Source organism: Gymnoscopelus microlampas, assembly GCF_963454915.1.
Source record: "Gymnoscopelus microlampas genome assembly, chromosome: 3".
NCBI lineage: Eukaryota > Metazoa > Chordata > Actinopteri > Myctophiformes > Myctophidae > Gymnoscopelus > Gymnoscopelus microlampas.
In genome coordinates, this window is record NC_139940.1 from 55,276,641 (window position 1) to 55,289,227 (window position 12,587).

Sequence of the window (12,587 nt, forward strand, 5' to 3'; positions counted from 1 at the left end):
TCTTTGCTTCTGGCGGGTCACTGGAACAATACATTTTGAGATGGGGGTCGGCGGCCAAATACTGTGATTTAGAAAACATTGTAGAATCGGCTTCAGGTCTTAGGGCGCTCACACCGCACTTTTATTTTACCTCTGGGGCAGAATCTGCCAATGCTTTGTCAATGCAAATGCGTGGATTGACGCAAGAGCAGATTTTTCCGCTTGTCGCGCAGACTTTGCGTTTATCCGCTCTACATGAAGAAGCATAAAACTGCTGGAGGCAGGAGCTGATTTTCCCCCTCTGTCCAATCGGGTGAGTCGAAGGCGGACCGTCCCAAGACTCAGGAAGCAACATGGTGCTCTCAGTGGACCAACTGGTTGTAGCTGTTGCATCTCACCCAGTACTTTATGATTTGTGCACTTGGGGTTCGTACATCTACATACACATTCAGATTTAAAATATAAAGTGCTTACCCCATGGCCACGGATTTTACAATCATGTACGGGCCCTCAGAAGTACCCGTATCTTCCGTATTGTTCAATAAAAAGCATTTTAATCCGATTGGTGGCCATTTCCCCATAGAGTTATAATGTACCAACAGTGCAATACACCTCTCAACCGCTAGGGTCACGCAGTTGAAAGCATACGGAGAAAATGACTACTGATTGGATTAAAATGCTTTTTATTGATATTTATTTAATACGGAAGATACGGATACTTATGAGGGCCCGTACATGATTGTAACATCCGTGGCCATGGGGTAAGTACTTTATATTTGAAATCTGAATGTGTATGTAGATGTACGAACCCCAAGTGTGAAAGTGCAAAGACATTTTTTGTCTAGTGGCTAGTGTCTAGTGGCGGTGCGGGCTACGGGGACGGTCTTGAATGTGAGTGACAGGTGCGTCACAGCGTTTTTTTTAGAATCCGCTGGCTGCAAAAAACTGTGGCCGCGCACAACCTGCGTTTAACAGCGGCCAGCCAACTTTTGGTGAGAGCGCGCCCTGAATGGGTTAAACTCTAAAAACAACTAAAGAAATTGCTAGAATTGCTTGTGTTTTCGCGAGGGTTTGTGTAAATCCCACGGAAAGCACATTCCACCCCAAATTCAAATGCATTCATTCATTCAAGTATAGATAATGAAAAACGTGCATATTCAAACGGAAATGCAGACCATGTCAACTCAACCTTCCTGTGTTTTATTACTGATTTGTTGTCACTTTCGCTTAGGCTCAGATTCTGTTTCACTTTAGCTATTTTATTTTAGTTAATCATTTAAACGTGGGGTCCCCCAGAGGTCTATACTTGGTCCCCCTGACCCTAACCCTAACCCCAATCCTACCCCCTCTACACCAAATCTCTCAGCTGAAAATAGCCGATCTACACGTTCAGAATGTGTCATGTTGTGACACATTGTGAACTTACGCCCAATGTTAGCCTATTTTTGCCGAATGTTCACTATAATGCCCAGAATAGAATAGGGACACTATGGTTCATGTGGTTAAAGGAGACTTTCACATTAAAACACTTCACTTTAACAATGAAAACATGTCCCTAATTCTGGTGACTGATATAGTCCTTCTAATGAATTCAGAGACTTAAATGTGAAGTGTTCTGGTGTGTAGCTTGTCTGACTTACATTTGATTGGGATTATGTTAATGAAAGGTTTAAGCTTAAGTCGGTTTCATGTTGAAATACTGGCAGGTTGAGTCCACATTTGATTTGTACGTATCATACAAAAAAGACACGTTATATTCATAATGATATCTACTGTGAGTCTAGGAGGCTGTAGTAGAAAGCAACCCTGTCTAACTGCCCCCCACCCCTCTCTCTCTCTCTCTCTATCTCTATCTCACTGCTCTTTCTCTCTCCGTACAGAAACTCTCAGAAGAAGGCCCATGTGTATGGCATAACCTTCTCCTTCTCCCAGGCCATGATCTACTTTGCGTACGCCGGCTGTTTCCGCTTCGGCGCCTGGCTGATCGAGGCGGGGAGAATGGATTTCGAGAGCGTGTACCTGTGAGTTCATTAACCTCTAAAAGAGTCCCTTTTTATTTACTACCGGGGTTTTCAAGTTGCCGCTTGAATCACACAGCCGGCCGTGTTGACACTCTCATCATCCGTCATTACGAGGGTGTCACTTCAAAGAACAGATCTACAAGCTAACGGACGCACTGTTAGCTTCTACATCTGTTCTTTTTGACAGGTGACACATGTCAAAACATGAAAGTTTGAGAACCAGTTGATTGATTGAATACTTTTAGTCAGAAATGTAAACAGCACAAGGTACAGTCCGACATTTAGGCTAAAAGGATAGCACAAAAAAGTCCTGGGTCTGGGGACATTGTGCTCACTGATGCAGTGGTGGAAAGTAACTAAGTACATTAACTTAAGTACTGTACTTAAGTACAATTTTTAGGTATTTATACTTTACTTGAGTATTTCCAATTTCCAATACTTTTACTTCTACTCCACTACATCTCAGAGGCAAATATTGTAGTTTTACTCCACTACAATTGTTTGAAAACTTTAGTTAATAGTTACTTTTCAGATATAAATTATGATATTATGAAACATACATTAACCACTTTAGCCCTATTTTATAGCTAGGCTATTTGAAAATAGCCGATCGACAAGCTCACAACGCGTCACATCGCAACGCGTTGTGAGCTTGTAGATCTGCTATTTTCAAACATTTTGTTTTGGTACTTTAAGTACATTTTGATGCCAATACTTTTGTACTTTTACTAATTTAGAATTCTGGACTTTTACTTAACTTAACGTTACAGAGTATTTCTATATTGCAGTATTGGTACTTTTACTTAAGTTAAAAAAATGGAGTACTTGAGAGTGTGAGGTTGGATCATATCCTGAAGGTAGGATTGCCAAGCCTCGTAGAGCATGGTCACTAGTGATGGGTCGTTCATGATCGATTTGTTCAAAAGAACTAGTTCATTGCCGTGAACGTGAACAAGCTTGTTCACTCCCTGAAACTGTTACGTTCACGCTATCGTTCATGCCCCCCATCCCCTCCCCCCGTACATGGGACGGGAGGGCGGGCTGTACGAACAACGTAATAATAACGCTCGCGCGATGGTGTTTTTCACTAGAAAATAGCGCTACTGAACGAGAACGTGAACGAATCATTTGAACGAATCATTTGAACGAATCATTTGAACGAATCATTTGAACGAATCATTTGAACGAATCATTTGAACGAATCATTTGAACGAATCATTCCCGTGAACGTGAACAAAATTGTTCGTTCACTGAAATGAACGTTTTTTTTCCCACTAATGGTCACATGGTCACATCACTTGTAGAGTAGAGGGGACCGGGCAGCAGGCGGTTAAGAGACAACAGGCAGGTGTAACGATTGTGGTTTAATGATTACACTGTCCTGGAGCATTTTACCTCCCGGATTTTACCATGGACTCTGTCCCCAGCAACACACAAACGCACACAAACGCACACACACGCACACACACACACACACACACACACACACACACACACACACACACACACGCACGCACACGCGCACGCGCACGCACACACACACACACACACACACACTGAAAATTGGAAATACTCCAGTAAGTAAAAGTACCTCAAAATTGGACTGAAGTACAGTACTTGAGTAAATGTACTTAGTTACTTTACACCACTGCCAGCAACATTTTCCAATCGTTGTTTCAACTCTGACCTACAAAATCAAATTGCAGTTCTACTGCAGAACTTAAGACTATTCACCAAACATATTGCGATGACTGAAGTGGATAGAATGAAGATGAGCAACGCCATATTTTTTGCCGGGCATGAGATGTAAAGCCTGGTTGGCAGCTGTCATACTGTAGTTATGTTTAATAACTTGTGGAATGAACCCTTACCCAATGCAACTGGGTTATTATCAGGGGCTTGTTCCATTGACATTTGTACATGAATGAGGTCAACATGCTTAAACAATAGACCACAGAGGCCAGAGGTTATCGAGAGTTCAAACGCATGGAGGTGTCATAAAGACATAAAACATGACATAACATGCTCAAACACACACATCTAACAGGTAGGCTGTGACAGTTGCATACACATTTGGTTGCATTTACGTATGCTTAGAGTTAAATGGGCACTCAGGATTTTGCGGTGTACAGGCTCAGGAAACGTGCTTTGTGTGCACAAGTCATAAAGACAGAAAGTTGATGTATTTATTAGAAGGCCAGAGTTTACTGGGTTAGCGGCAAGAGAGGAACACACACGCACACAAGTATACACATACTGCACACCGGAATAGGCTCTATGCACAGCAGCCATATTGGAAAGAAACTGGGCCTTACTTCCTTCACAGGTGTTACCAATGATACTAATGAAGGCTCTGTATCATTCTGGTCAAACAGAGTTTTATTTCCAACATGGCTGCTGTGCATAGAGCCTATGAGAGGTAAACAGTAGAGGAGGGACAGTAGGAAATCTGAGAGGGAGACAGTGTAGGAGAGACACAGTAGGAAAAGTGAGAGGGAGACAGCATAGGAGGGACACACAATAGGATCGCACTCGGGTGGCGCAGTGGCAAAGTGCGGAGGTTGTGGGTTCAAATTAGTCGTGGTGCATCCGGCTTTGTCGAGTGTCTATACGAACACAACTGGCCCATGTTCAGGGGAGGGAAGCCGAGTGGGAAGGGTGATATTTGTCACTACATGTATTCCTACGGGCTGGGGGGCGGCACCTGTCAGCAGGGAGTGTTGGGCAGGAGGAGTAGGACGAAGGCTCTATGTCCTCCCGGTGGGGGCACCTCACTGGCAGGCGAGTCAGTAGGATACAACAGCAGTGACAACACACACACAAATGTGTGTGCGGAGGAATGAATTAGCAGAACGACTAAATTGGAGAGGAAAAAGGGTAAAAAGTACCAAAAAATTATAATGATAAAAAAAGACAATGGGAAAGCTGAGAGCAAGATAGCGTAGGAAAGAAAGATAGTAGGGAAACGGTGAGGGAGAGACCCAGCATGAGGAGGACAGCAGTGGTGTAAAGTAACTAAGTACATTTACTCAAGTACTAGTACTTAAGTACAATTATCAGTACTTTTACTTCTACTCCACTACATCTCAGAGGCAAATATTGTACTTTTACTCCACTACATTTATTTGAAAACTTGAGTTACTAGTTACTTTGCAGATATAAATTATTACATTATAAAACACTAGGGCGGCCGGCCCGCTAGCCGCGCACGGGACTCTAGGGCTCTAAGGGCGCGCTTATTTTGGGGTGCCAAAATGGTGGGATAAAAATTTCCAAAAGTAAAAAGAAATAGAAAAATTTTTTTTTTTCGTGGGGGTCCTTGGACCTCCTGGTGGTCCGTGGACCCCCTGGTGGTCCGCGGACCCCCTGGGAGTGTTGGGACCCCCGGGGACCCCCGTGGAACATGGCGGACCCCTTTTTCTTTTTTTCATGAAGGTGGTTGCTTGTTTCTGGCGCAAATGCAACACTGATATTTTGTTGTGTTTTGTGCTTGTGTTCTTTTGGCAACGTGGCAACGCAGATGGCTGACATCACTGACGAATCCTTGGTATCTTTACTTCCGGGTTGCATAATGATGACATCACTGTCGAGTCCTTGGTATCATGATCCTAGGCTATTGTCTAGCAGATGCGCAGCAACACAACGCGCTGTTGTTGCTTTCCACGCTCGCGCTAATGAAACACTAAACGGAGAAGCGTGTGATTGTGAGGTTGAGCGTTAATGTATGAGCATTTTAGTGACCTGAATTGAGCGTGGAAGCAGAAGAGATGGTGCAGTGAAGGGGAGGTGAAGGAGGCGCTTCTGTTGTTGTTCTTCTGGCGATGGACATTTCAATGGCGGCCGCTTCGTGATGTTTCGGCTTTGCCCGTCGGTGTTCGGTGTCGGTGGTGCGCATGGTAAACGGTACGAAACTGTTTCCCCTTCCGTTGGGGTCGTAATGTGGTGAGTAGAATTAATTATGTTGCGAGGTGGAAAATATGTAGTGAGCAATGATAGGTGCCCTACGCCACCCGTAAATTCAACGCGCACGCCGTGGCTACTGTGGTGCCGAGATGTGGTGTGTCGGTGTTGTGTTTAGTCGACATCAGAGCTGTGGGTATGGCGTCAGCGGCGGGGCGGAAGTCAATCCTCGATTATATAAGTAGATACATACATTAACCACTTTAGCCCTATTTTATACCTAGGCTATTTGAAAATGGCAGATCTACAAGCTCACAACGCGTCGTATCGCGACACATTGTGAGCTTGTAGATCTGCTATTTTCAAACATTTAGTACTTTTACTTTTGGTACTTTAAGTACATTTTGATACCAATACTTTTGTACTTTTACTCAAGTAAATTTTGTATTCTGGACTTTTACTTGCAACAGAGTACTTCTATATTGCAGTATTGACACTTTTACTTAAGTAAAACATTTGAGTACTTTTTCCACCACTGCACAGCATGAGGAGGACAGACAGTAGTAAAAATGTCTTTGTGAGTAACATGGGCAGTGTTATTGTTTCAGGGTGGTCTCTGCTGTGATGTATGGAGCCATGGCGGTGGGGGAGGCCAACTCGTTCACACCAAACTACTCCAAGGCCAAAGTGTCAGCCTCCCACCTCATGATGCTGATCAACAGAGAGCCGGCCATAGACAACATGTCCCCGGATGGAGAGAGCCCGGTACGCCGCAGCCACATGCAATGCATACACATGAATAGGCTCTATGCACAGCAGTGCATATTGTGAAGACATTCACAGGTGTTACCAATGATACTAATGAAGGCTCTGTTCGATTCTGCTCAAACAGAGTCAGGGTGCCGATATTGTGCATGATGACTCACTGGAAACACTCTGCTACACCATTGGGACAAAAATGTGGCTCCAGGGACCCTAATGGTTCCTTAAGGGGGTTCCAAATGGCCCCTTACGGGGTTGTAACTCTGAGAGTGTACAAATGGAACCAAATGGACCCGTAAGGGTTCATTTGGTTCCATTTGTACACTCTCAGAGTTATGGGGGTCGTGGAAATTGAAAAATCTGAGAAGCACTGTGCTACACTAAATGGAACAGAGACTTCATTAGTATCATTGGTAACACCTGTGAAGGAAGTGATAATATGGCTGCTGTGCATAGAGCCTATTGTAGTATTATCTGAAATTGAATATGACACACCCTAGCTTCCCTATAGGTTCTATAGCTCAGCTGTATTGGAAAGAAATTGGGCCTCTTCCTTACGTCCTTCAGGTGTTACCAATGATGCTAATTAAGGTTGTGCCCCATTCTGGTCAAACAGAGTCAGGGTGCTGATATTGTGCATGTTGGCTCACTAGACACACCAGTGGGTCTCAAAGTGTGGTCCAGGGACCCTCACGGTTCATTTAGGGGGTTCCCTTACAGGTGTGTAACTCTGATAGTGTACAAATGGATTTGTACACTCAGAGTTATGGGGGTCCTTCTACACTAAATGGAACAGAGCCTTCATTAGAATCATTGGCAACATCTGGAAGGAAGTAAGGAAGAAGCTCAATTTCTTTAGAATATGGCTGCTGTGCTTAGAGCCTGTTCTGTTGCCGAACGTAGCCGATGTTCTAGCTTACAACGCAACATTTGTAGAACGGCTATGTTCCGCAAAGTCATTTGGTGTAGAGGGAAATGCTTGCTTGTTTAGCTTAGAGCCCTGGAGAACCCCAGTCAACTAAGTTTGACGGCTTCGAATGCTATCAATACACTGAATGGGACATTATCACGTTTTATCAGACCATTGAATGGGCGAAGTAGGCGACATACTGACCTACCCAAGATTTATCTGACCATTCTTTGGGGGTAATCAGAAGATACTGACCTATCGGAGGCAGAGCAGTCCCCACACCATGATTTACGATTCTGTTGCCAATCGGTATAACTTGGACAGCGCTGAATAGGCTCAAGCGAACGTTGCAACGTTCGGCACGGCAACTCACTTGCTTTAGCTCGCTCAGTGGTGCCTCACGTGGCTCCAGTTCGCTTGAGACCAAGGGGCAAGTCTTGGATATTTACGATGAGGCCAACACGGAAGCTTATGAATGGCCAGAGTGGCGCTGTTTTACCCTGCGCCGACCTGCCGGTGTCAGAAATAATTTATTTTAATGCAATAATGGGTTTTTTGACAAAATTTTCTTACCGTAACAAAAATTGTCATAAATTCTATGCTTCCAGTCGCTAGTTTAAAGTCTCCTTTCAATCATCAGGATATGCGTTTTGCTAAATTATGGTCCCATTTGTTTTAAAATTGACGATAAAGTAGGCTATTCTCTAGGAGGGGTGGGATGATTTGATTGACAAGCTACACAACCAATAGCATTCATTCCCCGCCCCCGCTCTTGATTGACAAGCTACCCAACCAATAATGGTCTGGTCGCATTCTGCAGGATATGACGCGATATGACGCGATGTTGAAGGATGGCGGACCTACAGTCTTCGAAAATGAAGCCGATTGTTCCGTCTGTAGAAAGCAGGGGAGTGGCTTTGTCCATCTCATTTATACAGTCTATGCTTGAGACTGCCCGCCTCTGTCATGGTCCGAAACCGAAACTTAACTTTATGTAAGTCATCTCCGTCGGTAACACCCAATGAATGGTCTGACAAATCACGGGTAGGTCAGTATGTCGCCTACTTCGCCTATTCAATGGTCTGTTAAAACGTGATAATGTCCCATTCAATGCATTGATAGCCTAAACATATTGTTTAGAAAACGGCAAGAGAAATCCATAGCTAGCCTATGCTATGAATGAATAAAAAGGAAAAAAAAACATTTATACGTTTGCACACATTACAAAAAGTATAAATGATCATTAAACATAACTATTGCACAGAGACAGTAATGTTCTATGGTCTGTGTCCTCTTGCAGGAGGAGTTTGACGGCAGCGTGCGCTTTGACAGCGTTGAGTTCCATTACCCGTCGCGGCCCGACGTGACCGTCCTGAAGGGTCTCAGCCTGCAGGTGGGCAAAGGAGAGACCCTGGCCCTGGTGGGCAGCAGCGGCTGTGGCAAGAGCACCACCATCCAGCTGCTGGAGCGGTTCTATGACCCCCTCCAAGGGAGAGTGGTGAGAGCGCACACATGCACACACATATTCACTAAATGTCTGTCTGTCTGTCTGTCTGTATCTACGCATACATACACATGCACACACGCATCCTCATTTAACCCATTAAAGGGATAGATAGTTCACCCAAAAAAATGAATGAAAACAATTTCAATCGATTAGTCACCCCATGGAGACTTGAATTCATGGATATTTAAAAAAAAATTCTCGACAATAATTTGATGACCGACGGACCGGTAGGCAGCAGTTCTGGTAGGAGACAAAGGAGACTCTTTGTGTCTCCTACCTGAACTGCTGCCGGTCATCAAATTATTGGCTTAGGAATGCGACAATAAATAAAATATATCCATGAATTCAAGTCTCCATGGGGTGACTAATCGATAGGAAAAAAAGTAATTTGGGGGTGGTGAACTATCTCTTTAAGTAGACTTGAGGCCGATTCTTGTAAATCAGTAGTTCTCAGAAATCACTGTATTTGGCCGCGGACACCCATCTGAAAATGTTTTGTGCCAGGGACCCTCAGAAGAGAAGATGTGTGTAAAAAAACAAACATTCTAACTCTTTCTAGATTTTTCAAAAAGGTTCAAAAATAGCAGATGTGCAAGCTCGCAGCGCAGCACTTAGTGACGCGATGTGAGCTTGTAGATCTTCTATTTTTGAGAATCACTGTTCTAAATCTTAAAGGGTTCATTTATGTGCTAAAAGAGTGACTTTGAGAGCTGTTTTACCGTACAATGTAAGTCAATGAGGAGCATATTTTGAATTATCAATTTCTAATCAATGGAGCAATTATTTTTGATTTCTTGCCCACCTTTGGAGTTACATCATGGCAAGGTAACTACACAACCCAAACCTCTACCAAAGTGGTCTTACCCTTTAAGAGTTAAAAACAAAAAACATGTATGTTGCTATACTGTATATATAGCTAACATCTAAAAAGACACAGACGCTTTCCCGGCTTTAACGGGTTAACACACGTCCAGGGCTGTGAGCGATGCTATTTCGCCATGTTGAATGTGTGCGTCTCTGTGCATGTGTTTGCATTATGTTTGTGTGTGTAATGCAGAGCTAAAAGGCTTAATGAAAGATATGGTGTGTACGGTAACAACATAGGGCCGTCAAACCAATTTTATTGTTGTGCCAATTAATTCCTCCCCACACACATTTCTGTGTTGTCACTGCTGTTGTATCCTACTGATTCACCTACCAGTGAGGAGCCCCCACTGGGAGGACTTAGAGCCTTCGTCCTACTCCTCCCGCCCAACACTCCCTGCTGACAGGTGTCGCCCCAGCCCGTAGGATTACATACAGTGACTAGTATCACCCTCACATTATTTTTATAGCAGATAAAAGTGTATGTCTGCCTTTCAGCTTGGCTTCTCCTCTCTTGAAAACGGAAGACAAGTCGTTGACTAATATTGTACTAGATGGACACGGCACTTGCATTTTATAGCAGTAAAAAAGTAGGCATATTCATCAAGCAGAAAGCAGCAGCAAGGCAGAGAGTTCATAAACCGGTTGCAGACAGAATGATTAGTACTCTAAAATTTGGAACTACTTCAGTTTTTGGTCATTGAATGGTGATTGTGGAATCTCTACAGTTATATCCACTAGACCTAGGGATATGTGCACATGATCTGGCAACCGGGCAGAAGAGTTTTTGGGCTCACCGCACACCGCACGCACAGAGCTTTGTAGAATTATAGGAGGATAGGAGGATATGAGCGACAGATGGCCTAGCATTCCACCACAAGCATGAGGCCACATATTAAACGCATGATTCCAAGTTAGTTTTAGTAATATTCTTTAAATTGTGTCTTAGTTTTATTCAAACAAAAGCATTATAAAAGTGTGTATGTGCATTTTTAAAAACATATTCAATCTGACACTTTATTTCATTCTTTCTTGACTGCATGTTTATGTTCAAATAGTTATCTGTTATCTTGTTGTGTTGGTGTGCCCTCTTGTGGATGTAACGTGCAATAACATCATCCAGTGGCTGATAACTGCTGCTATAGAGGGAAATGATTGTTAAAAAAAGAATCTATATTGTTTTGTTATGAAGACACAGGGAAGAGTTACATACTATGCCTTTACAATTTAAACTTGAAAAATGTAAATATCATGTGGGACAACTTACCCCTAACCTGGGGCAATTTGAGCCAAAGGACCACTTCTTTGGGTCATATTTGTATGGCCCTTTGTCATGGATGCAACATTTTCTTTAATTTAAATGAAAGCAAAACAGAAATTATATTTTTTAGACCCAGTGGTGCTGCCAAAATCTCTGATATAGACCTGGGCTCCCTGGAACCGTACATTAAACCAACACCCACTGTAACCAACCTAGGTGTACAAATGGACAGGGATTTATTTTAATGGATAAACAAATATACTCGGTTTTAAAATATGCTTTCTTCCAGCTTAAGATTTTATCCAAGGTTAAGCCCTTTTTATTTCTTGTTGATTTTGTTATCCATGCTTTTATTACTACCCGCCAGTGGTGGAAAGTAACTAAGTACATTTACTCAAGTACTGTAAGTTAAAAAAAGAAAAGTGGTATTTTACTTTACTGGAGTATTTCCAGTTTTCAGTACTTTTACTTCTACTCCACTACATCTCAGAGGCAAATATTGTACTTTTACTCCAATACAATTATTTGAAAACTTTAGTTACTAATTACTTTTCAGATATAAATTATGATATTATAAAACATACATTAACCACTTTAGCCCTATTTTATACATAGGCTATTTGTAAATAGCCGATTTACAAGCTCACAACGAGTATTATTTGTGTTTTGTGAGCCGCTATTTTAGGAGCTTATTTGTGTTTTAATTTTTTACTTATATGATTCTCTCTGGTTTATTGTGTTTCTTGTGCTCTTATTTGTGTCTCTTCGACATTTGCTGCAAAGCACTTTGGTCAACTCTGTTGTTTTTAAATATATTTAAAGTTCTATAAATAAAGTTGGATTGGATGCTTACTCATGATTTCAATTGATAGAAGACTATCCTGAAATAAGGGTAGATGTTTAGATTTGACTGCCATCTCATTTTGCCTTGCTTCAAGGACAGGACAGCTCAAGTGAAAAGTGGCTCATCTTACCCCGTTCTCCCTACATTATAACTCAGGATTTTTTATAGTGCATCTCTCTCTCTCCAGTGGTGGAAAGTAACTAAGTAAATGTACTCAAGTACTGTACTTAAGTACAATTTTGAGGTATTTTTTACTTTAGTGGAGTATTGCCAAATTTCAATGCTTTTACTTCTACTCCACTACATCTCTGAGGAAAATAGTGTACTTTTACTCCACTACAATTATTTGACAACTTTAGTCACTAGTTACTTTGCAGATATAAATGATTACATTATAAAACATACATTAACCACTTTAGCCCTATTTTATACATAGGCTGTTTCAAAATTGCCGATCTACATCGCGACGTGTTGTGAGCTTGTAGATCTGCTATTTTCAAACATTTTAGTACTTTTACTTTTGGTACTTGAAGTATATT

At 42.3% G+C, this 12,587-nt stretch overlaps 1 protein-coding gene across 1 annotated transcript in view; it reads left to right on the plus strand.

The window, feature by feature from the left end:
* The window catches only part of LOC311041926 (ATP-dependent translocase ABCB1-like), a gene marked incomplete at both ends in the record, with an annotated part of 49,887 nt that overhangs the window by 35,128 nt on the left and 2,172 nt on the right, over positions 1 to 12,587 (plus strand). Inside the window, 3 exons of the mRNA XM_084052409.1 lie at positions 1,860 to 2,000; positions 6,509 to 6,665; positions 8,873 to 9,070. Coding sequence (XP_083908535.1) covers positions 1,860 to 2,000; positions 6,509 to 6,665; positions 8,873 to 9,070 — 496 coding nt within the window. The remainder of the gene's footprint in view (positions 1 to 1,859; positions 2,001 to 6,508; positions 6,666 to 8,872; positions 9,071 to 12,587) is intronic.